Source organism: Mesocricetus auratus, unplaced genomic scaffold (genome assembly GCF_017639785.1).
Source record: "Mesocricetus auratus isolate SY011 unplaced genomic scaffold, BCM_Maur_2.0 Super-Scaffold_100011, whole genome shotgun sequence".
Taxonomy (NCBI): Eukaryota; Metazoa; Chordata; class Mammalia; order Rodentia; family Cricetidae; genus Mesocricetus; species Mesocricetus auratus.
This window is the reverse complement of record NW_024429195.1, coordinates 23,170,963-23,196,718: the sequence shown is the minus strand read 5'-3', so window position 1 is coordinate 23,196,718 and position 25,756 is coordinate 23,170,963. Positions and strand designations below refer to the sequence as shown.

The following is a 25,756-nucleotide window of genomic DNA, read 5'->3' as shown; positions in this document are numbered from 1 at the left end:
CACTAGGAAAACCATATTTTGCTATTTTAGGCAGTATTTAGAAATATTGCTATACATACAATCATGCCCAGGTGTGTTTGCCGTCTATAAAATAGCAGAATAGAATTGCTTAGCCAGAGTATTCAACCATTTTGACTCATACTAACAAATTAGTGTTTAGTACAATATCTAAAAAGATTCCTTACATTGCTGTTAATACAGGATTGCATGTTTTATTTCATTTCCCCTATACTTTTAATTTAACATTATTATTGTAAAAAAAAGAGTATTTTTTCTTCCTGATAATTTGACTCAGTTGGTAGAGCCTAACATTACAAAGGCATGGGTTCCATCTTCAGTATCACATGGACATAGTGTGTTGGAGCAGGCCTGTAATCCTAGTACTCAGGTGGTGGAGACAGAAGGATTGAAGTTCAGTGTGCTCAGCTACATAGAACCTTGAAGGCTATCATGGGCTACAGAAGACCCTGTCTAAAAAGACAAAAAAAAGAATGTTTTTATTACTATGCAATAAGAATATTTTATATAGATATTTTATTTAATATATATTTTAAGAATATAATGAAAATTATATTTCTGTGCTTCTGTTGACATTTACATTGTTTCTGTAAATTGCTCAGCATGTAAGTAGCTTGCTTCCCTACCAAAATAAAAAATTGTATTTTACTGCCTCCCTTTTAATGGCTTATACAATGAATAAAACTGTATCTACATTGTGAACTTGCTTTTGTTCTGTGTTCTGTATGTCATTATACCCAAGAAACTAAATGTTTTGTACATATTTCAAAAATACAGACTTCAACTTGTGCTGGTTAGATTCATGTCAGCTTGACACAAACTGTAGTCATGTGAGAGGAGGAAGTTCAATTGAGAACTGCCCCATAAGATTGGGCTGTGGGACAGCCCGCAGAGCATTTTTTAAATTAGAGATTGATGGGGATGGGCACAACCCATTGTGGGCAGTGTCACCCTGGCTGATGGTTCCAACTTCTGCAAGAAAGCAGCCTCAGCAAGCTACGTGGAACAAGTCAGTAAGCAGCACTTCTCTGTGGCCCCTGAATAGCTTCTGCCTCCAAGTTCCTGAAGTGCTTGAGTTTCTCTCCTGACTTTCTTTGATAATAAACTGATGTGGAAGTATAAGCTGAATAAACCCTTTCTTCCCCAACTTGGTTTTTGTCATATTGTTTCATTGCAGCAGTAGAAACCCTAACAAAGACACAGCCCTATTTAAATACCTTGTAGAATGTTTGGATGACTCATTTAATCTGTAAGTCAAGAATTGTTCTGTGGAGTTCAATTTCAGTTAAATATATAAGAAAAATCTCAAAATCGCAAAATACACAGAGAGCTCAACTAAAAAGCATATGTGGTAGTGGCTGCAGTAAAAATTAAGAAAGTATTAGTAGGTTACTGAAAACTAGAAAGAAAAGTTTAGTCTGTGTAATTTAAGTCCTTGAGTGACTGAAGTGATATGATTGTGTTATATAATAAACAGCCATAAGCAGTGGTCATAAAATTCCTGTTACATTCTTTAAAGAATAGAGATCACTCTAAGTTTAAAATTTCCTGCTCTAAAGAGAAGAAAACACTATAAACAGGTATAACAACTACTATATGATTAAAACTTCAGAGACTTTCCCTTTTAGGAAGTATTTGCAATAATAACATAAGTGTGTCACTTCTATTTGTTTAGAAAATGCACAGATAGAATATGTGCATTCAAATGATAAGACAAGTAGGGCAAAAGGCAGTAGCATGTCTAGGTGACTGGTACACAGATACTTTGTACTGTTTTTTCCATCTATACCCTTCTGTAAACTTAAGTTTATTTCCAAATAAGATTACTTAACGGGAGCTATAATTGACAGAAAGGGCTATATGTGGTCAAGTATTTGGGAGCTAATAGGCAGGACCTTGGCCTTCCTTCATATGACCTCACGATATCTATATTCTCTGATAATTTTTCTCTTGGGGTACAGTGATCAATTTTGTTAGACATTCTAAAAGCATTAAACTATAAGCTTGTTGAAAATGGAAAAATCCATAGGTGTTTTTTCTTACGTATGTTCATCTTTGCAATTGCTACTCATGAATTAAGAGTGAAGTATAGTCTGCCATTGGGTTCCCAGGCAACCTATTTGATTTATTTAAGTGGTTGTCTTTTCCACCTGAACTTTAGGGAATGTGAAGTCTTCTCTAAGAACCATCCTGCCCCATTCTCAAAAGTCATAACTTTCCACAAGAAGGAACCATTTGAACTAGAAGCATTTTATACTAATTTGCATGAAGTGCCTTATCCTGATCCAAGAATTGGTAAGACAACAAAAATATTTCTTAAGTTCTTAACCTTTAATAAACAACATATAGTCAGGTAGTGGCAGTGCACACCTTTAATCCTAGCACTTGGGAGGCAGAGGCAGGTGGATCTCTGTGAGTCAAGACCAGCCTGGTAGACAGAGGTAGTTCCAGGTCAGCCAAGGCTACACAAATCCTGTCTCAAAAATAACAAAACAAAGCAAATAAACAATATATAGAATTAACTAAGCAAAAATTAATATTTCATTTAAATTAGTCCTGACTTAAAGAATTTTGTACTGTTTTGTAACTATGAACATTTTATGCTTAGTTTATTTCTAGAATAGCATGTTTAAATAGTCCTCATTTGTTTTGGCTTCTGTATTTATATTAGTGTATAGTCTTTGGGTTTCATTATGAGATTTTTCCTTTCTGTGTGTATATATATAATAGCAGTGTGCTTTGATCAAATTTTCACCCATTATCCTCTCAACCTCTTTTTCTACCATTCCTCTTCCTATTCCCAAGTAATTCTACTTCTGTTTTCATCGACTCTGCATTCTAAGTGTTTTAAAATTGTCCTGAGAAGCTGAGCATTGGTAGTGCACGCCTTTAATCCCAGCACTCGGGAGGCAGAGGCAGGCGGATCTCTGTGAGTTTGAGGCCAGCCTGGTCTACAGAATGAGTTCCAGGATAGCCTCCAAAACAATACAGAGAAACCCTGTCTCAGAAAAAAAATTGTCCTGAGAAGTTGATGTCAAGGTTGTCTAATGGCAAAACACTTTTAAGCAAATTGTATTTATATCATTAACATGATTATGTAATTCAAAACTGTATTGTCAAGTGATATAAAAGGGCAAATAGGGAATTTTATCTATTTATGTTTAAATGATACAATACAAAACATGATTTTATAATATTTAAAAGAAATATTTTTTAAAATTTTTCTGTATTAATAGAGTAAAAATGAGAAAGTAAACTTTGAAAGCAGTTACCAAAGCAGTAGAAGTTACTGCAAGTCATAATAGTTTTTATTACTGCTGCAGGTCCACCAGCTAGATGGCTTCAGAAAGACATATGTATTGTCTTTATTCTGAACTGAGTTATAGAAAGTATGTTCCTGACTGGTTGGAAGGTAGAGAGTTATCTCAGTTGATTGTTCAGACAGTTACAGATTGAACTCCTGGTCTACACTTTCCCCTCTTGTCACTACTGTACTTGACTAGTCCTAACTAATAAAAAGAAAGTATGTTTCCTAGTAGGGCTGTAAAGAAAGGATCTACTCCTTGCTTTGTAGATTGCCATCTTCATAGACACATGGCATTTTCATGTGTATGTAGGACCCTCTCTAATTATCTCATTTTAATAAGGAAACCAGTCTTCAATTAAATAGCTCCTCTAAAAAAAAGCAAAAGCAGAACCAAAACCTATCTACCAATATTGTCACCTTGTGAGTACTTCGTAGGACATAGAATGAGTGTTGGGGACGCAACCCAACCTGTAAAAATGTAAGCCAAACTTGTTCACTGGCCTATCTTAACTTTTGGCCTGTTAGTCTCTCTTTAGTTAATACCACTAATTTTGGTATAGGAGGATTTGTTTTTAATGTTTGGAAATGCTATATTCATGAACGATAACTATTTTTAAAGCCATAGCAAAACATATATACGTATATGCATATATATAGTTTTGAAACTCAGAAATTAGATTTTGTTGTTTTGGCTTTTAATTAAGTATAAGTTAAAGTCATTTATTGGCTTTTGAATCAAATCAAATTGTCCTTAGTTAAAAAATACCAGCTCTTGGTTTGGCAAGGTAGCCAAACCAAGTGTGATAAAGGCACTTGCCACCAAACCTGATGAACCCGAGTTCAATCTCCCAGATGACTCCCATGGTTACCGAAAAGAGGTAACTCCTGAGAGTTGTCCACTGACCTCCACACTCACTTGGTGGCATGTATGTATAAGTATGTGCACATGCACGTGGTAAGTATATAAATAGTATCAAAATCATGTTTTTCCTAGAAAATTACCAAACGTGTGTTTTCACATCAGCTCTGTTAATTCTGTAAAGAGGAAAATCTGAGCAAAGCACTAGTTCCATAGAAAACATCCAGAATTTAATCATATTTTTACATATGCCTTAAAGATGATGCTTATTAAAACTTTTAATGAGTTTGATCTGAGGCTCATACACTAATGAAAGCTTTTCTTCTTTAAGGGAACTTCACTATTCAGAATGTCTTCCCACAGTCTGATGGTGATAGCTCTAAAGTCAAAGTTAAAGTTCGCATTAACATCCATGGCATCTTCAGTGTGGCCAGTGCATCAGTGATTGAGAAGCAGAATCTGGAAGGCGATCACAGTGATGCCCCTATGGAGACAGAAGCTTCATCTAAGAACGAAAACAAAGATGATGTGGTAGGTAGAAATGGTATTGCAGGTTCCCTCACCTCGGATCATGACAGCACCCCAGTAGTGAGTACTTTATTTCCCAAGGTTAGCCATGGGGTTCTTCTGTAGGGCCTCATCTTCATAACCACACTAAGGAAGACTTAGTTTAAGCATGGTCTACACCTTTTATCTTGTAATGCACTTCACAAGGGCAAGGCATGTTTTATAGCTTATATGGAACATGTGAGTTTTGAATTCTATTGATAATTCTTTAAAACATACAGTTTATTTATAGCCAGATAAAATTAGGAGTAACTTATGAACTAAACACATATGTTTGTTCTTTGTAGACAGGGTCTCACTGTGTAGACCAACTGGCCTCAAACTCATAGGTTCCCACCTGTCTCTACCTCGTGGCATTCTGGGATTAAAGGCATGATTCTTAAATAGTTTTCTTACATTTTTTTAGGGTTTAGTTATAAATCATCTGTGGCAGTTAAGCAAAGGGATATGCTGTATGTCCAGTGACATTCAAATGCCTATGTTCTTCTTTATGAAACATTTATGAGGCACCAAATTTACTGCTGATACACTATAGAGAAAGGAGTATTAGGGAACTGCTGAGGCAAATGCTTGTGCTACCCAGATGAACTCCTGATCATCCTCCCACCTCTAGAATTCTAATATTAGAGGTGTCATCCTTGTCTCTGTGTCCAGTACAGGGAGGGCTTGTTTCATTAACTTGCAGAAAATATTTACCTTTTTACATGCACAATATGTATGTTATTGTCAATTGCATTTACCTGGTATTTTTTTCTACTCACATGTGGAGTAATTCCCAACTCCTTCCCTTTACTCGTGCATTTAAGAATGGATTTAGTTGGTAAATTCTTCTTACAACTTGAGAACCTGAGTTCAAACCCAGAACCCACATTTTGAAAGCTGAGCTTGATGATACTGGTTCAGCCTGGAGAGGAAACACAGAATGAACCTCTGAGCCTTGCCACCTAACCTAGCCTGCTTGTTGAGTAAACCCAGTGAGAAATCCTGTTGTTTTTTTGTTTTGTTTTGCTGTGTTTTTGTGGCACTTGAGGAATGACACCTCCAACTAAAGTTTATTCTTAAAAGAAAAAGTGGGGCCGGGTGTTGGTGACACACGCCTTTAATCCCAGTACTCAGAAGGCAGAGGCAGGCGGATCTCTGTGAGTTGGAGATCAAGCCTGCTCTACCAAGCTAGTTCCAGGACAGGCTCCAAAACAATACAGAGAAACCCTGTCTGGTTTGCAGGCAGAGCTCTGTGAGTTGGAGATCAAGCCTGCTCTACCAAGCTAGTTCCAGGACAGGCTCCAAAACAATACAGAGAAACCCTGTCTTGAAAAACCAAAAAAAAAAAAAAAAAAAAAAAAAGAAAGAAAGAAAGGAAAAAAGAAAGAAAAATAAAAAGTGGGGTGAGAACTGGAGAGAGAGCTTAGTGGGTGAGTACTGGCTGTTCTTCCAGAAAACTTGGGTTCAATTCTCAGCATCCACAGGGCAGCTTACTACTCTCTGTAACTCCAGTTCCAGAGGATCCTGTGCTCTCCTCTGGCCTCCACAGGTACCGGACACAGAAGTGGTGTACAGACATATGTGCAGGCAAAACACTCATACATACAAAATAATAAAAATATCTTAAAAGATTGGGGAGGTCTTCCAGCAGGCATAGTAGTAGGGGGTACCTTTAGTATCAGCCACTCTGGAAACTGAAATGGAATGGTTGCAAAAGCCCATGCCTGAGGGACATTAGGAAGACCCCATTCCAAAGGAGGAGGGTTATCTTTTTACAAGACAGTTTCCCTTCTTTGGAAGTTGCCTGTTTCACTTAACAAGAACTGCATTTATCCTTTCTTCTTGATTGATCAAAGGTGTACTAGTAGCTTAAAAGTATTTGAATTATGGCCCATAGTATTTTCCCATGTAGCATTTTGTTAGTTGTATTGTTCCTTGAGAAATGTCAAATTATTCACACAAAATAAAGTTCTTAGTAATTTAGTATCATGATAGTGAAAGTTTTTTCTTTAATGATAAAATAAAATTCTGATAAAAGCATTATGACTATTTACTTGAAAGCAATTTTTAATTTTTGATATTTTGTTTACTTATTTATTTAGCTTTGCCCGAGATAAAAGCCCTAAGCAATCACTCTACTACTCTCCACTCTTGAGTTAAATCCCCAGTAGCATTTTTTCTCTTCTTTTTTTTTAAATAAAAGAAAGCATTTAACTGTGCTTACAGATTCAGAGGATTAGAGTTCATAATAGCAGAGCAAAGGCATGGTGGCAGAGACAGCTGAGATCTCATCTTGATCTACAAGTAGGAGACAGAGAGCACCAACGTTTTTTTCGTTCTTACTATGTTGCATTTAATATTCACATTACGTTCCTCTGTGACCACAACTCGACATTGCATTTTTTATCTCTTATCATGATGTGGGAGGTTAGAGTTGTAAGGGAAGATTTGGAATCTAAAATATAACTGATCCTAAGGACTGGACCTGTAGCTCAGATGCAGAGTTCTTGTCTAGCATGCACAAAGCCGGGGTTAAATTCAAAGTAGAAAAAAAAATTAGCCTGTTTTTCTCTTTGACAAAACTGTGTACTTATTTACTTGTTTGTTTGTTTATTTGTTCAAGAGAGCTTTCTGGCAGTGATTCCTATATTCTTTCAAGAGGATGGTGGTGAATGTGATTAGAAAGAGTACAAGATTGTATCTGTTGTTTAAGATTGTTTGCCAAATGGACAGCCCACTTGGCTGTTTCTATCTGAGTACTTCAAAGACATCTAAGTTTTGATTACTTTTAGTATTTTCTATACTTAAAAATATGAAACACAAGGAAAGCATAAGGTTAGAATAGGAAGGTGGAGAGGATCTGGGAGGAGATGAGGTAGGAGAAACTGATTAGAATATAGTGTGTGAAAATTGATTTTCAATAAAAAATAAATTAAAAAATATGTAACTGAATTATATGGTTGAGTCTCATCTTTTTTACTGCATTTCCATATAACTAAGGTCATCTCCATAATATTTAATGTCAGGCTGAATATTCTCCTTTTTTAAAACTTCATTTTATGAATCCTGATTAATGAGTTTGAGAACAGTTGTCTATATTCTTTACAAATTTTTAGTCAGAAAGGTGAATGAAAAGGTATATACACAGCTTCAAGCTGATCTTTTCATTTATACTTGTTAATCTGTTTGTTGCTACTATCATTTGAAAAGTGAGCTGATTTTAGTATGCACACACATCTCAACATGGGAATAGGGCTATGTTTTTTACTAGAAAAGAAACTATGTACCATCTGTTACATATTTTGCCAGGACAAAATGCAGATTGACCAAGAAGAAGGATGTCATCAAAAATGTCATGCTGAACACACCCCAGAAGAAGAGATTGACCACACTGGGGCCAAGACAAAGGTTTGCTTTCCTATCTTTGTGGCTGTGTGTTTGGACTTTACATGTGCTTGTTTAGAGGTGTCTATGTGGTGCAGGACTGTTTCACACTTGTGGTGTTCCCTCGCTCTGAAGCCTCCCAAGTAGTTGGGTCACAGACCTGCACTACCTATCATGTCTGAGATGAGATGAGATACCTCACTGATTTTTTTATTGAATGCTGCTTGCTGTTTAGTATGCTTAGTAATTTAAACCATAGTGCTATGCGAAAGCATGAAAGTTTACAACCAAATTATCTACATTTCAGAGTTTTACTTAAAAGCTTTTAAAAGAACAAAGCAAGCCAGGTGGTGGTGACACATGCTTGTAATCCCAGCACTAGGGAGGCAGAGCCAGGTTGATCTCTGAGTTTTGAGGCTATCCCAGAATACAGAGCCAGGACATCCAGGACTATTACACAGAGAAACACTGTCTGGAAAAATAAAAAACAAAACAAAAAGAACAAAACATAACATTACGAGTAAAATTATCTTTTGACAGGGAAAATGCTTTAATAACATTTTTATCATTTTTTATTTTAATTTTAAATAGCTTGTTTTACATGTCAGTCCCAGTTCCCTCTCCCTCCCCTCCTCCCGCACTCCCCTTCCCCCCCCAGCCTCCCACCCTATTGCCAATTCCTTCCACATAGGGGATATCTAGAGTCTGTCATTTCACTCAGGGTAAGGTCCAGGCATTCCCCTAAGAGTCCAGGCTGAGAGAGCATCCCTCTTTGTGCTATGGGCACATGATGACTGTTTGTATTCCAGGGATAGACACTGATCCACTGCTCAAGGCCCCATAGGTTGCCCATGCCTTCTCACTGACACTCACATTTGGGGGGGGTCCAGATCAGTCCCATGTTAGCCTCCCCGCTGTCAGTCTGGGGTCCAAGAGCTCTCCCCTGTTCAGATCAGCTGTCTCTGCTGGTTTTGCCAGCCCATTCTTTGCCAATTTGCTCATCACTCCTCTCTCTCTGCCACTAGGTTCCTTGGGTTCAGTTCAGTGCTTAATTGTGTGTTTGCTTCTGATTCCATCAGTCACTGGATGAAGGCTCCCAGATGGTTATAGACATCAAGTTCATTATCAGGAATGGGCATTCGAGGTGGTCCCTCCACTATTGCTTAGCTTGCCAATTGGTGTTATCCCTTTAGATCACTCGAGGTCGCTCTGGTGCCTGATCTGTCTTCTAACCTATGGCTAAGATCAAGTGTAGTATCTGTTCTTATCAGTTTAATAACATTTTTTTCATTAGAAATTACAGTCTTCAGAGAAATGGAGCAATTCTAAATTAATTTAAATATATAATGCTCTGCATGGAATTTTGGTCACATCATATTTTTCTTTTAAAAAAAATATGGTCTGGGTGATGATGGTGCACACCTTTAATCCCAGTACTTGGGAGGCAGAAACAGACAGATCTCATTGAGTTCAAGGCCAGCCTGGTCTACAGAGTGAGTTAGTTCCAGGACAACCAGGACTGTCTCAAAACATCAAATAAAATATATCTTTGGTAAGTAGAAGACAATAGAAGGTCTCCATATTCCATGGCTAGCCTGGAATTCATTGTGTAGACCAGGCAGGCTAGATTTAAGCTCACAAAGATCTGTCTGCATCTGCCTCTGCTTTCCAGAGTGTTGGGATTAATGGCGTGTGCCACCATACTCAGCTAAAAATATTTTAATGAGAGTATGTTGGTCAGCTGTGGTGGTGGTAGCCGGGAGGTGATGGGCTGATAGGCTTACATCTTATCACCTTCCATGTCTACTGTCCTGAGAGCGTTAGATCCCATTGACTCCTTAGGCCTCCCTACCTTCATCCAATCCTCTGAATAAGATAATAGGACTGAGGAGATAGTTCATTGGTTAAGAGTGCTTGCTGCTCTTCCAGAGGGCCTGAGTTTGTTTCCCAGCAGCCATGTCCATGGGCTCTCAATGGCCTATAACTTAGCTCAGGGGCCCAATGCCCTCTTCCTGCCTCTTCGTGTACCTGCACTCACATACTCACATGCACAAACCCACACGCATGCATATACATAATTAAAAACAATAAAATACCATCTTTTCTTTTTTTGGTTTTTCGAGACAGGGTTTCTCTGTTTTGTTTTGGAGCCTGTCCTGGAACTCACTCTGTAGACCAGGCTGGTCTCGAACTCACAGAGATCCACCTGCCTCTGCCTCCCAAGTGCTGTGTGCCACCAACACCTGGCTAAAAATACAATCTTGAAATAACAATTTGATAAGAATGTTTAATGCAAAATTACTCGTTAGGATTGTTTTGTTAAGGTAATAATTTTCAAAAGAGGGAAGTATAAACCACATTCCCCGTGTCTTGGGTAAGTGCGGCTTCAGCTCCATTCTACCATCGTGACACTCTGCTGCCCTGTACAGAGGTCAGTCTGTACAGCATGACTGTATGATTATTTTACTTATAGGTTTTTATTTCTAGATTATAAAATTATTTAAAACCTGAAGCCTGTTTTTTACTTTCTCATTTTACTCAGAATTGTGTGTTGTTGTTTAAGAGTTTGAGGTATTCCTGGTACATCACACAGTTCTCCCACTTAGGGTATAGATCAGTAGTTTTTAGATCCTCACACCTGCATAATCACAATTTTAGGGAAATTTTTTGCCCTAAAAACAGTCACTTACTCATGAGCTACAACTTTCCCTTTCTCTAAAATCTTCACCTGCCAGCCATAGGCAACCATTAGACTACTTTGTATCCACAAATTTGCCTATTCTGGAAATTTCAGATAAATGCCCTTAAAGCTATCTTTTTACATTAAGCATGGTTTCAAGATTGATCTTAGTAATAAGATGTGCTAGTATTTCATTTCTAGTTATTGCCTAATTCTGCATTGTATCAGTGCATCCCACATTCTAATTTACTTGTGATGGACTTTGTAGCTTTCCTATTGAGAATGTTACTTTTCCCAAGCTTTCTGTCTGTGTGTTTTCATTTCTTTGACACTTAGCAATAGAATTGCTAGTCACAATAGTAGTTAAGTGTTTCACATTTTGAAGAACCTCTCAGCTAGCTTTGGAGTAGGGATGTGTGTGTGTGTACACATACATGCCACAAATTGTGTGGAGGTCAAAGGACAATTTGCCTGTGGGTCCTGGGTATTGTATTCAGGTTGCCAGGCTTAGCAACAAATACCCCATGAACCATCTCAAAGGCTCGACTATTCTAAAAACTGACAACAATTACTACCACAGTACACAGTTGATAATGTCATCAACAGTTTATAAGAAAGGTTCCAATTTCTCCATACCCTTACCTATATTTGTTTTCCTTTGTCACAAACTATAGCCAGAGTAGTATATGTGAAGTGGTAGCTCATCATAGCTTTGGATTTCCAACTCCATATTCCAAATGTATAACGGATTTAGCATTCAACAGAATACAAAAGGCTAATAACTAATATCAGTATTAGTTTTTTATGTGGGAGCATGGGGGAGGTGATACTAGAAATTGAGCCCAGAGTTTGTGAATGCTAGACAGCACTTCACTCTGAGCTGCATTACCAGCCCATCTAGTTTCAGTTTTAAATAAGAATAGGAGATGGTAATAGGTTCTCTTGGCTTTGCTTTTTTTCTTCACCTCTAAAATTCATTTTAAAAAACTGCACTTTTTCTTTTCTTTTCTAGTCACCTCCTTCAGACAAGCAAGACCGCATAAATCAGACTATTAAAAAAGGGAAAGTCAAGAGTATTGATCTACCCATCCAGAGTAGCCTGTACAGACAACTGACCCAAGATCTTCTCAATAGCTACATTGAAAATGAGGTATGTAAGTTGGAGTTGATGTTGAATAATTGCCAGTGCACTCAGATACTGTATTGAAGTCAGAAGCTGAAATATAGGCATCAAACTACTAAGTTGTATAGTATCATGTATAGTACTTTTATCTTAGTTATATGAAAAACAATGTCCACTATAGAGAAAAACATCTTTGCCATCACCATCCCTTTTTTAAAATCAGGCCTCATACAACTTAGGCTGGCCTCAAACTCATTATGTAATTAAGAATAACTTTGAACTCCTGAGTGCTAGGATTATAAACACGTGCCACCACTGTGACTCCCTCTTTCATTGCCCAAACAGTAATAAAATAGGAACAGCCCCCTTTTGTTTTGACTTGGCTTGGGGATTCTTTGTGATTTGTTTGTGGAGGTCTTGCTGTATAGCCCATGCTGGCCTGAATCTTCAATCCTCCTCTGCCTTCTGAGTTTTGAGATCACAGATATATATCATCTCCTCTGGCACAGCAAGACCGCCTTTAAATGTGTGCTACTTAGACTGTTCAGAGTGCTGGTTAATGATGTTTTAAACTGTTGTCATTATTAACATTTTCTCACACACTCTTGTCTATTTTTATGTTTACTTCCAGTCTCTTGAGAAGTGAGTTCTTTATTTAGCAGTAGTTGTATGAAGTGATTATATTTATACTCTAATTTTATACTGAAATGGTGGTTCATAATTTCTTTAGGCATTAGGTCAGTAATTGAAGCATGTTGCATTCAACTGTGTGTTGTCCATCATTACATGAAGAGAGTTTGATCTTATGGGGATTGCTTTTTAAAAGTACAAATGCATAATATACCTATTTATTAACAAGGCTCTATACATGCATGATTCCTAAAGATCTCATATAATACTCAGAATGTATATGTTTAGAGCCTAATTTTTCCAAAGGAACAAACTGTAGGAAACCATAGTAGGTTTATATGCAAAATGAGACTTTAATTTTTTAAATGTCTCATTTTAAATCTACACTATTGTATCACATATTCAAGGAATCCTTGTATTTAGAAAACCAGATGCGTTTAAGTGAAAATTTTGTTCAAGAATTATAATTGCATTCTTTCTTTGCTTTTGATCATAATAGTTCTTGCTAACATCTTTCAAGTTCTCAAAATCAACACATCATGTATCTCCTGTTAAGGGTAATAGCTTATAGATGATAAAACTGAGGCCTGTGTACAATATGCTCCCCCAAGTCAGACAACAGCCTTCATATTTGGGTTCAGGTGATCAGTTTCCAAAGCTCAGCATCAGTCACAACCACTCTTAATATATATATATATTATATATATATATTATATCACTGACCAAGGGTAGTGAATCACATGTGAAAGAAGATACCACATATTAGTTATAATAGGTCTTAATCACAGCCATGTGAACTTAGGGTAACAAAACCAGAGTAGAGTAGATGACTTTTGCTATCCCCAACTAGTAAGTGGGCATAGCTGGAATTCGAACATGTATAAATGCATTCAAAAGCTGTTACTGAGGTATAAGTCACATACCATATAATTTAGTTACTCAAAGCATATAAGTCAGTGATTTGGGAATATATTAATTACTTTTTAAAATATATGTAGTTTAGGGCTGGAGAGATAGCTCAGAGGTTAAGAGCACTGCTTGCTCTTCCAGAGGTCCTGAGATCAGTTCCAAGCAACCACATGGTGGCTCAGAACCATCTATAATGAGATCTGGTGCCCTCTTTTGGCATGCAGACATACCTGCAGGAAGAATACTATATACATAATATTTTCTTAAAAATACATGTAGTTTAAAATTTAACATCTTAGAACCATTTTCAAGTATAAAGTGTTAGTATTTTTCACATTTGGAATTATACAACCATCACTACTATTTCCAAAGCTTTCAACTGTTCCAAATGGATATGCTGTAGCATGGAATTCAGACTCTCCACTCCTTCCTTCTCCTAATACTCATTGAATACTCTTCTGCTTTCTGTCTTCTAAGAATTTGCCTGTGTTTAGACAGCTGATATAAGTTTATCAGACAATACTTGTCCTTCTCTACCTGGATTGTTTTACTAGACATGATCTCGGGGTTCACTCATACATAGAACTTCCTTTGTATGTATCATATTGTTGTATATGTACATATATAATATACATTCATCAGTTACTAGATGCTTCAGTTTATACTTCTGATGATAATTAATAATGGCTCACTAAATACTAACATATAGATATCTGTGAGATGTCTAATTCCATTTATTTAGATATACTTAAGAGTAGAACTGGTAGGTTTGAGGGAACTCATAATTCTGCATTTCTTCTTTATTTTATACAGGGTCTCACTGTGTAGATCTGGCTACTCTTGAACTCAAAGATCTGTCTGCCTTTGCCTCCCAAGTACTGGGATTAAAATCATATGCCACTGCACCTGGCCTTTTTTTATTTATCTATTGATTTTTGAGGAACCTCCACACTGTTCCTATGGTAAACAGCTGTAAACTCCACACTATTCCTATGGTCCACAGCTGTAAAAGTACCAGGAGTACCAGTGTACCAGGAGTTCAGTTGCTTAAAATTCTTAACCTATTTATTGTTGGTTTTTAAAAATATGCTCCTCTTAGAAGGTATGAAATGGTATCATGGTTTTTAACTAGCATTTCTCTAGTGCATATTTTAATGACAATCTGAAACTTTTTGTATAGGGGAAGATGATAATGCAGGATAAATTAGAGAAAGAAAGAAATGATGCTAAAAATGCTGTTGAAGAATACGTCTACGATTTCAGAGACAAACTGGGCACTGTCTATGAAAAGTTCATCACTCCAGAAGTAAGTCTGAAGTTGTAAGAACTACTTGAACGTTTATTTGGAAATTCTAGTAAGAATTATGAACATCAAATTTGTTATTGTCAATTTTTCTTGATGGTTCTTAAGGTTTTTTTTTTCAAGTTGAAGAGGGATAGTGAAAAACCTGTTTATGGATAAAGTCAGAAGAATCTGGTATTGCACTTAAAAGCATCCCTTAATGACTTTTATTTCTAAGGCATTTGTAATTAGTGTCTCTTAAATGTCTAACTAGGACATGAATAAACTGTCTGCAATATTGGAAGACACAGAAAATTGGCTTTATGAAGAAGGAGAGGACCAGCCTAAGCAAGTTTATGTGGATAAGCTTCAGGAGCTAAAGGTTAGTAAATTGCTTTAAGTAGTAGGTGAATATTAATGTTTGAAACATTTTAGTTTTGTAAAAATGATGATGAAAAAGTATTTGTATTTATTTTGTTTCACTTTGCTGGGCATGGTGGTGTATACCTTTAATCTCAGCATTTGAGAGGCAGAAGCTGGTGTATCTCTGTGAGTTTAAGGTCAACCTGGTCTGCATCATAATTTCCAAACTGGCCAGAGCTACAGATATCAAAAATAAAATTTGAAACCAAGATTTAAATATGTGAATTTTGTATGCAGCGAAATAGTTCTTATTTTCTTTTTTGAATGGTTTTAAAAAGTTTTAGTACCTTGATTTGAAATGATTGACAGTTTGGATTAGCTTTTGGGATGTGAAAAGAGTCAAGAGGTAATCATGAGTGAAACTTTTTAGATAAAATAAGGGTTCGAGTGGGATAAGGGTCCCTAGAATATGTTTACTTGTAGGAAAATAGAAAAGACATGTTTTTGTCTAGCTGTCTTCTTGGCCTATTTATCATTCTGTCAGGGGAAAATGAACGTACTCTGTTAAAACTATTCATTCTTTTTAAATGTCTCTTATGTTAATAGAAATATGGCCAGCCCATTCAGATGAAGTATGTGGAGCATGAGGAGAGACCCAAAGCTTTAAACGACTTGGGCAAAAAGATTCAGCTTGTCCTGAAAGTAATAGAAGCACACAGAAATAAGGTACTGGGTTATGACAGCATGTGTGGATGTGGGGTGATTGTAGGAGTCTTCAGCTCCAAAGCTGCAGCTTTTCAAGAGACCAAGCATACCTAACTTGGAGCTTTTTAGTAAAGAATTACAGTAGAGGATTCCAAGCCGTTTAAAATCTGAGATTTTCACCTCTTAGATTTCCCTGAAGTCATGTGTTAATCCAGTAACAAAATTCATTGTTTTCATTTTTGTTTCTTAAGTGAACAAAAAGGTCTTCCTTGACTCTAAACTGCCTAATTTGTTGTTAATCATCCATCTATCATTAATCTATAATCTCCTTTTGTTCTTTGTACATGCACAAACCTTTCAACTCTCCACTGTTCTGAAGCTTCAGGTAGGGTAATATAATGTTTCCACTTGGATTGAACAGTAAGTAACCAGTCAGGCCTAGCAGACTATTTAGAAAATTATTGGTTTATACCTTACAGTCTTTCCTGTGTCCATTCACCTCTTCATTGCTGTTGTATTGTTGCAGACCAATAGACACAGCCCTGTTTCAGAAAATTCAAGAGAAACAGGCCATCATGTTGAAGTTGTCCCCAGGGATCAGGTTTACTGGTCACAATTTACATACTCAGTTATCACCCAGATTTGAGCATTGATGTTAACACTGCATCCATATGCAGTAGAGAGCAACGCCAGAATCATTCAGGCATGGCATCATCCCAAAAGCTTAGATTCACCAAGCACATAGTAAATCTTAAGCATTGTGAGTTATCTCACACAGTCTCACCAGGGTATTTATTACCTATGAATGATGAATACTATTGTATCAATTTGCTTATGAGAAGATCTGGACATTTAAGCAGCTTGTTGGATTACACAGATAGTAAATTGTAGGAGTCAGGAGTCAAATTGAAGTAACTACAGCTTTCCAGTATGCAACTTACTTCTTTATTTTAGAAGATTTGTGTGTTGTAAAAGAAAATTTGTAATATTGCTAGCCCATTCATTCTACCTGAGTACTCACAAACAAAATGTATGGATAATGGAAAAGATTGAGGCAGACAAAATATCAAGCATATTTCAAATCCGGTATAGTTCTTGGCATAATGAGTACTCCCCTAACTTTAGTGGTCTTCTTGAGTATGGGTTTAAGATATCATTCAAAGGATATCAAAGACTTTTGATTAGAAGCATGTGAGTTCTAATTAGGTGCCAGGATGTTTTGTGGGTACTGGACTTTAGCCTGTTTGGTCTCATATGCTTCAGTTGGAAACTAAAGTGCTAATAAAGAGGCTATGGAAAAAGTAAGGGACCTCCAGGAGCTATGTCAGAGAAATGGGCAGACCAGTGAGAGGTGTAAATATCACTAAAGAATTGAGGGAAGCCAGGCCTCAGAATGTATGGAGAAGAAATGTTCTTGAAAACAAAAAACTGGGGACCGGTGAGTCGGCTTCATGTATAAAGACTGCTGAGCCTGATGACCTAAGTTTAATCCTTTTTTTTTTTTTTTTTTTTTTTTTTTTTTGGTTTTTACAAGACAGGGTTTCTCTGTATTGTTTTGGAGGCTATCGGTCCAGCCCGGCCTCGAACTCACAGAGATCCGCCTGCCTCTGCCTCCCGAGTGTTGGGATTAAAGGCGTGCGCCACCACCGCCTGGCCTAAGTTTAATCTTAAAGTCACACATGATGCAAGGAAAGACCTGACTACTGTAGGTTGCCCTCTGACCTTTAAATATGCCCCTCCTTCCTGCCACAAACACACTTTGGGGAACATACAAAGAAACATCAAAGCTGTTGACTTAAATCTGGGGAGGGGACACAGAAGGCCTCATCTGAGCTGTTATGAAAGTTTGACGTTTACTCTGATACAGGTAGCTTGGCCATTTTAACACGTAGAGGCAATGTGAAGAATCTATTAGTAAACTAGTTAAGATGTTAGAATAAAACAACTAAGAAATGATAGCAGCTCAATCCTGATAATGAAGGATCAAAAGAGGTTAGAGTTTTGCATTTATTATCTCATTTGTAAGGTAGAAATAATATCAGTCCAAAAGTACTCCAAAGATTTTGATATGACTTGGTTGCATTTTTTAAAATATTGATATGGAGAAAACTTGAAAAAGTAGGTGATGTAATAAGGAATTTATAGTAGTAGATATTTCAGGCTTTACAAATAGCCTCAAGTTGGTTAGAGTTGAGAGTTCTGGGAAAGCTACAGGCTGCGGATGATAAAAGGCATGTATGTTGATTAATGCGGATAGCTAGCAAAGAAAACTTAATCCATGAGGTAGTAAGAAAGTGAATAAAATGTAGCAGCCTAGAAGCCAAGTTCAATGTGATGAAGTTTGCCAGAAAACTGGAAAAGGTTAACAGTTTTGAAAACAGTAATCCCTAGTCCCCCTTCTTAACTTTGGGGTTAATCAGTGTTGAAGAGGCTAGAGGAGGATCGGACAAGCCCTGGTTTGGCTAGGTTAGAACCTGTCCCAAAAACACTTGAAGGAAAATAAATACGGTAAATGAATTTGTTTTTTAAAGAACATTAATTAGCACATGCAGTATTAGGTTTCAGTGTGGCATTTTCAAAGGAAATTTGTTTAGGCTGATCCTCTTTACAAACCCTTCTACTCCCTCCTACATCCATGTACCCTTCCCCACCTTCTGCTTCTGTGTCACGTGTGTCCTATTGCCCTCCTCTCCGCAATACCTCAATTTTCCTTGTTCACCCTGTAATTCATATGCAATCCATAATATTTGTCAGGAAATCCTCTTTTGTTATGTTGCTGCTTTCTGCTATGCTGGCTACTGATGTAAACTGTGACTTCTTGGGTGGTTTCCCATATGCAGAAGCTGCAACTGTGTTTTTTGGACAGAATTTCATTATCAATTTTTTTTGCAAGAGTGCACCACCTAGTTTTATGGTATGTTTAAATTTTTCTTTCTCCATCACTATATACCTGTGCACTTACTTTCTCCTTAATTTGCATAAATTCTATTCTGTCCTAGCTTCTCTTGTCCAATGCAGAGCCTCTACTGATGGTTCTTCTCCAAAGCCGACCTCTCCTGGGAGCCTTTTGCAAGTCTGCACTGACTTTATATTTTTTCCTAGTCTATTCAGCTTGTATCACTTTGTCTTTACATTAATACACATGAAGTGTGTAATAAAGAGCTGAATGATTTAAGAAGAAACTATCAATAAGCCATTACTTTAAACAATCACTTTTTCTTTTACAATATTGTTACTTTTTTAATAGGATGAAAGGTATGACCATCTGGATCCTGCTGAAATGGAAAAAGTTGAAAAGTACATCAGTGACTCCATGAATTGGCTGAACAGTAAGATGAATGCACAGAACAAATTAAGTCTTACTCAAGATCCTGTGGTAAAAGTGGCAGAAATAGTTGCAAGGTCAAAGGTAAGGAACTAAAATACCCTTTTAAAATTATGTTTATGATGTGTGAAAGGACACAATGAGTGTATGGGCACACATGCCATGGCTCACAGATCAGAGGACAAATTTGTGCTGATTGAGTCTCGGCTTCCACTTTTATGTGGGTTTTAAGGAGAAACTCAGATTCCCAGGCTTGCCCAACACTCTTATCTGCTGAACCATCTCACTGGCTAAAATTTCCTTTGTCATGTGTGTAAGCACTAACATAATTTTAGGGACTAAAAAATAGTGGATGTCATACTGAGAAGTAATCAATTTGCAGAGGAACACAGAAGAGACGTTTAAGGCCAGGCTTAGCTTTACTGACTTCAATAATTTAGGTATGAGGGAGTCTCTACTTTTTGATACTTGCTAGAAATTGCTGGCTTTTAAGTTCCAAAAGCAATACACAATGAAATACAGCAATGTGACCAACATAAATATCCAGAGTCTTTGAGACCTCTAATCTTTGGACTGTGAAATCTTCTACTGTGAAATCCTGTTTTTAATTTGATGTACTCTGAGGTAAACTTTGAAATTTTATAAGCATTAAGACAAAAATGTCTAAAGCTATAAAAAAGATCATGAAAAGCAAAGATGGAAATAAGTGAAGACATTGGGTTAGGGACTTACAAAGAAGAGATGCATACTCAGTCACTAAGAATGCAGGTATTTTTGTCTGCATCGTTTGCTGTGTTTGCATTTATAATCTTGCTATAGTTAGAAGGATGTAGAGCAGTGGGTACTCTCCCCTGACCAATTTAAATTTGTACAACTTTCCTGGGACTTCATGTCAGAATACATAATATATACATATATATATATATACACATATATATATAGAGAGAGAGAGATTTGAAGTGAATTATAACTGTTAGCCAAAAATCATAATTCTAAAAACTACTATGAAAACTCTAGGAATTACTACTATATATGTGATATAGCTATCAAGTATGATGCTTTAGTTATAAAGATTTTACATTGAGTAAAAATGATTACAAAAACCCTAATAAAATCACATTTGTGGCATAAAACACAGCTCTCACTTCAAAAGAAATAAGGTGATAATTTATTATGAGTGATCATGGACCATGAACACAGATACAGGTTGCTCTGAATAACATTTCATCATGGAAGTAGTCTCATAAACTCAGTTCCTGAACAAAAGTAAGTCATAAGTCAAGGCATTTATCAAATACATTTGTGGGGCCAAAGGTAAAGAAGTTACAGCAGCAGGAAAATCCCATTCCAGGTTTCAGGCACTATCTGATGACACTATTGGCTTTGGGGATGGTGGAAGCTACTGCTCTGATAAGTTAGTCCGTCCAAAATGTTTACCTGAGAGCTGGAAGGTCTTGAGGGCAGACATAAGCGAGGGGCCTAAAAGTATCTCATAGTTTTAGCTATAAATCAGCACTTCAACTCTCCACAATCACAGCATAAAATAGCAATTAATGAAAAAAGAAGCCATGGATTTGAAAAAGAGCAAGGAGGTTTATATGAGAGTATGAAGGAAGGAAAGGGAAGGGGGTAATGTAATTATATTATAATCCCAAAAATAAAATGTAAAACAATTTTAAAACAAATTATATAAAACTTACAATTAAATTGCATTTACTTGTACTTTTTATTATTTATTTGTCCTTCAGCTGTTTTCAAAAAGATGCTATGGTTCTGTTTATTAAAATTGTTTTCATATAAATGTTTAAAAGCTTCAATTTTTGAAATGTGTTGACATGATTCTGAAAACATATAACATATAAAGAATTAAAAATTACATACAGTAGCAGCCAGGCAATGGTAGTAGACACTCAGGAGGCTGAGGCAGGTGGATTCCTGAGTTCAAAGCCATCCTGTCTGCAGAGTACACAGAGAAACACTGTCCTTAAAAACCAAAATAAATAAATAAAAAGCACAGTAATAAAATTGTTAAATATGGATCAAGCAGTGGTGGTGCAAGCCTTTAATTCCAGCACTTGGGAGGCAGAGGCAAGTGAATCTCTAAGTTTGAGACCAGCCTGGTCAACAGAGTTGAGTTCCAGGACACCTGAGGCTACACAAAGAAACCCTGTCTTGAAAAACAACTACAACAAAATGTTAACTATGTTGAACTATTTAAATGTATGAGGATGCAAGTTTTAAGAGGTTAGAGAGTACTGTCAAACATCTTAAGCATTTTGTGTAACATTTGGCATGGCTTGTTTCTGTCTTCAGGAACTGGATAATTTCTGTAACCCCATCGTTTATAAGCAGAAACCAAAAGTAGAAGTTCCTGAAGACAAAGCAAAGGCTAACAATGAACACAATGGACCAATGGATGGACAGAGTGGTATGGAGACCAACCCAGATCCAGCAAAAGGCAGCTCTCAGCATACTGAGTCTGGAGAGATGGACGTGGACTAAGTTTCATGTAATTCCAACAGTGGGATAACTACAGGGTCCATTCCTCCTTTACACCCGGTACACACAACATATGTTCAGTTGTTCTTAACTACTTTTGTCATTTGTTTTTTGAAGTAGTTTTGAAAGTGTCTATATTGAGTGCACTGTTGATGCCCATTGCTGCTGTGAAGCCTTAGCTGAATATAGATCTACAAATCAGTTTGAGCTCTCCTCACATACTTTGTGTCAGTGTGCAGGACTGCTGTGTACTCGGCATCCATCTACCTTAGTCACAGCTTGTACTTGCATAGCCCTCAGCTCCTCTACTCAGAAAAGGATACTGCATTACTCTTTTGTTGCAGAGCAGGGGTTGATTGCATTGTTATTGTGAACACAAATTGAATTTCATGTGGTTTAGAGCCACCAGCACTGACTTTTCCTAGTTTCCATATTGTTATCATTTAAATATTAAAACAAATGAGAGGTTCTGACATACTAGTCCATCTCACTGACGCGCCTCAAGAACTCCAGTCTTATCATCACATAAATGAACAACGAGTCAGAAAGAGACAGTGTAGAGCTTGACATTCAGATAACACAAGCATTTGCTGCTTTTGTTAGTAGAATGGATTGAAGTTTACTAAGTAACTTTTCACTTAAAACTGATGATTCACTTGTCCTAAAGACCAGCTGCTGCTACACTAATGCTAAGCCTATACATACCTTCATGTTATGGGGAAGCACTGTTGACCTGTTCAGATGTGCATCTGGGTTGCTGATGGGCTTAGTTCCGTTTTTATAGTTGTGTTGGTTTTAATTAATTTTTGTTAATAATACCTTAATCTGGGGTAGGGAGAAATAGCACACTGCATTGCATTATATATACCTATCACTGATTTAATGTTCCAATGTAGATAGACACTATTAAATAAGCAGTAATTCCTGAAAAGGAGTACCTGTAATATAAGTCTTAGAAAATAATGCTTGTAATAAATTGTGTTACATCAGTAGGTAAAATACATAATGTTACATAGTGTAATATGATATGATGTGATTAAATTATAGTTCCTGCTGTTAAATTGCCTTTTGAAAACTTGGCTCCAGGTTTGGTGCTTCTTAAATGGGAAAAGGCACTGTGTACTTCAACTATATTGAGGACCTGGTCTGTGGTTTATCTCCAGACTTGTTCACACCATTCAGTTCTATCCTGAAGCTTGAAACTGTTTATTTAACCATGGGAAGGGCTGGAATGATGTTTCAATCTTTAAGGGAAAGAAGCAAGACAAATGCATAGGCCTTTGTGTTCCTAATGCCAGTTTATTGAAGATCCTTCAGTTACAATTTTCAAAGGCTCTTTCCCCAAAGCTAAATCTTTATATTAAACACAATACCGACTTTTCTCAAGTAGTTAAAGACTGAGAGTATACTATCTTCAGGGGTAGTCATTTCTCAAATGAGTTCTCTAATAGAGATTTTGTTCCTACAATGTAGTCCGCACTGAGAGTATAGACGGGTGGGTGGTCATTTTGCAGGAATTTTTATTAAGCTTTTGGGGGAGGAGATATCATCCCTTTTTATTAAGAAAATCATATAGTCACAACATATTTTAAATGTCTTTTATTAAAGTGAAATAATTAGATTTAATAAATGAAGAAATACATTTTTAAGTAGCTATCAGTTACTTTTCATTTATATGGTGAATATATGCATAGGTTCATTAAAAATCATGGTTGTGAAGGGAATATGGGAACACACAGATTTACAGCTGCTTCCTGGTTAGCACTTGAACTCACTCAGTGAGGAGCTGTTCTTCAGAACCTGTTGGAAGTGGCAGAAACATCTCTCCCTGCACCTGAATGTCCAGCAGAGCCTCTCATTTTCTATCCTGTCTTAAGTCACTTTCAGTAGTTAATGTTTTAGTCAGATAAAACACATTTTTGTAATTATATAAAGTCTCATTTAATAAGTTAAGTACATCCAAAGATAATCTATGTTAAAAGAACAAGAAACAAAACCCAATTTATGGAATTTAAAGGAAGGCAAATGCATTCCCCTTAGTAGACAGTATGATTCAACTCATCTATAATATGCATTGAATTAGGTGATTCTAGGTCCAAGACTTTTCAAAACAAAAAGGTGCAATTTTAAAGAATAAATAGCCAAAGCAATGTTACCATTCATTACATTATTAAAGAAGGGTAGGAACCAAAAGTTTCTAAGTATGATTAAATTCTGAAAGTACAAATTATCTTCCTTTAAGAAGCCAACCCTTGCCGGGCGGTGGTGGCACACGCCTTTAATCCCAGCACTCAGGAGGCAGAGGCAGGCGGATCTCTGTGAGTTCGAGGCCAGGCTGGACCGACAGCCTCCAAAACAATACAGAGAAACCCTGTCTTGTAAAACCAAAAAAAAAAAAAAAAAAAAAGAAGCCAACCCTTAAGTCAGGCAGTGGTGGTGCACGTCTTTAGTTCCAACACTCAGGAGACAAAGACAGCTGGATCTCTGAGTTTGAGGACAGCCTGCCTGGTCTATAAAGCAAGTTCCAGGACAGCCAGAGCTACACAGAGAAACCGTCTTGAAACCCCCATGCCCCCAAAAAGAAGTCAACCCTTAGTAACCAATTATACTGTGTTTATACAAAGATTGTTAAATGGCACCAAACAAAAAACAAAAAACAAAACAAAAGGATCATGTGCAAACACAAGAGTGCTGTCTTCAGGAGTCTGAGCTTACACTGATATCCTACCTCAGAAAACAAATTTGCTCTCATTCTTTAGCAGAATCCTTCAGTTCTGAAAACTAGAAACATTGTATTGTATCAAATAGCTCAGGTGCTAGAATAACAGATGTCAGTTTTAAAACCACCAGGTATTTGCTGTGAACAAATGAACTTTATTTCGGTGGGGGAGGGCAAGTTTTTGTGTGCTTGTGATTATTTCCTAACCAGACATCTTTAATTATGGAGCGTACTATTCAGTTTAAAGATAGTATTAAGCCAGTCATGGTGGAAATGCCTTTTATCCTAGCAGTCCTGAGGCAGAGACAGAATGATCTCTTAAGTTCAGGTCAGCGAGGTCTGCATACTGAGCTCTACTAGATATCAATTAGCACATCTGTAACCTGTGAGAAATTCACCTGAAAAGATGAGAGACCTTGACTGAGTGACTGGATCACGGTGACCTAAAATATTTAGGTAAAGCCATTGTTTAATTCTTATGCATTTGAAATGTAATGGTGACCCTTGAAGTAATTCCAGAAGGAATTCCCATGTGGTTTTGATAGCTGGAGGTTGGTAACTCACACACATTAAGTCCTTTGTACTAATTTTATGTAATAGGTTTAGGGACAGGGAGACCTCTGGGGTAGAGAGGGCCTCATTAACATTCTTAATACTGTGTAGATCCCTAAGTACCTCCCCCAAAAGTGTTGTATTTTAAATCTTAAATGAGCAGAAAAATAACTAAATCTGTCAATTTTTAGAATTCTACAACAAAAACTTTATTTTAGCTATATACACAGTTTGTTTGGTGACTATAAAATTTAAAGAGCTAATTGGCTGATCTTTTAATTGATACTTGAAGATGACTCAACAAGAAACAGAGGTGCTCACAGAATTTAGTTCTAATAATTGTTACCCTCTTTGTTTCTTTCTTTTTTTTCCCCCGAGGCAGGGTTTCTCTGTATTGCTTTGGAGGCTGTCATGGAACTCTTCTTTGAAGACCAGGCTGGCCTCAAACTCACAGAGATCTGCCTGCCTCTGCCTCCCCAGTGCTGGGATTAAAGGCATGTGCCACCACCACCTGGCTTGTTACCCACATTCTTGATGTCATATTTTTAACAAATCTTTAGCAAAACTTAATCATAAAGCAGCCAGGAAATTTTAGAGAACACAGACTTTCTGACCAAAAGATTATCAAGTTTAAATATTTCTTTATGGGTTTTTGTCAAGATTTAATCTAAAGATTTTTAAAGCAATTTCAAGGAAGCATAAAAGATTTTCTTTTGATTAAAAAGTAGCAAATTTAATATAAATCAAAGACCAGTATCTTAACTAAAAATTGTAGCTGTTTAACTATCACATCTGTCTTTAAAGTACACAAAATGGAATTCTTGGGTCTGAGCAGTTAAAAATCACTGACTG

General features: G+C 36.8%; 1 protein-coding gene and 1 pseudogene across 1 annotated transcript in view; both read left to right on the top strand.

Moving 5' to 3' along the window:
- The window catches only part of Hspa4l (heat shock protein family A (Hsp70) member 4 like), a 43,103-nt gene extending 20,409 nt beyond the window's left edge, over positions 1–22,694 (top strand). Inside the window, exons 12-20 of the mRNA XM_040754459.1 lie at positions 2,180–2,313; positions 4,516–4,715; positions 8,043–8,141; positions 11,810–11,947; positions 14,640–14,765; positions 15,016–15,123; positions 15,711–15,830; positions 19,057–19,218; positions 21,448–22,694. Of these exons, the coding sequence (XP_040610393.1) occupies positions 2,180–2,313; positions 4,516–4,715; positions 8,043–8,141; positions 11,810–11,947; positions 14,640–14,765; positions 15,016–15,123; positions 15,711–15,830; positions 19,057–19,218; positions 21,448–21,636 (1,276 nt within the window). The 3' untranslated portion in view covers positions 21,637–22,694. The remainder of the gene's footprint in view (positions 1–2,179; positions 2,314–4,515; positions 4,716–8,042; positions 8,142–11,809; positions 11,948–14,639; positions 14,766–15,015; positions 15,124–15,710; positions 15,831–19,056; positions 19,219–21,447) is intronic.
- On the top strand, positions 9,339–9,445 carry LOC121143410 (annotated as a pseudogene).
- Positions 22,695–25,756: the final 3,062 nt, after the last annotated feature.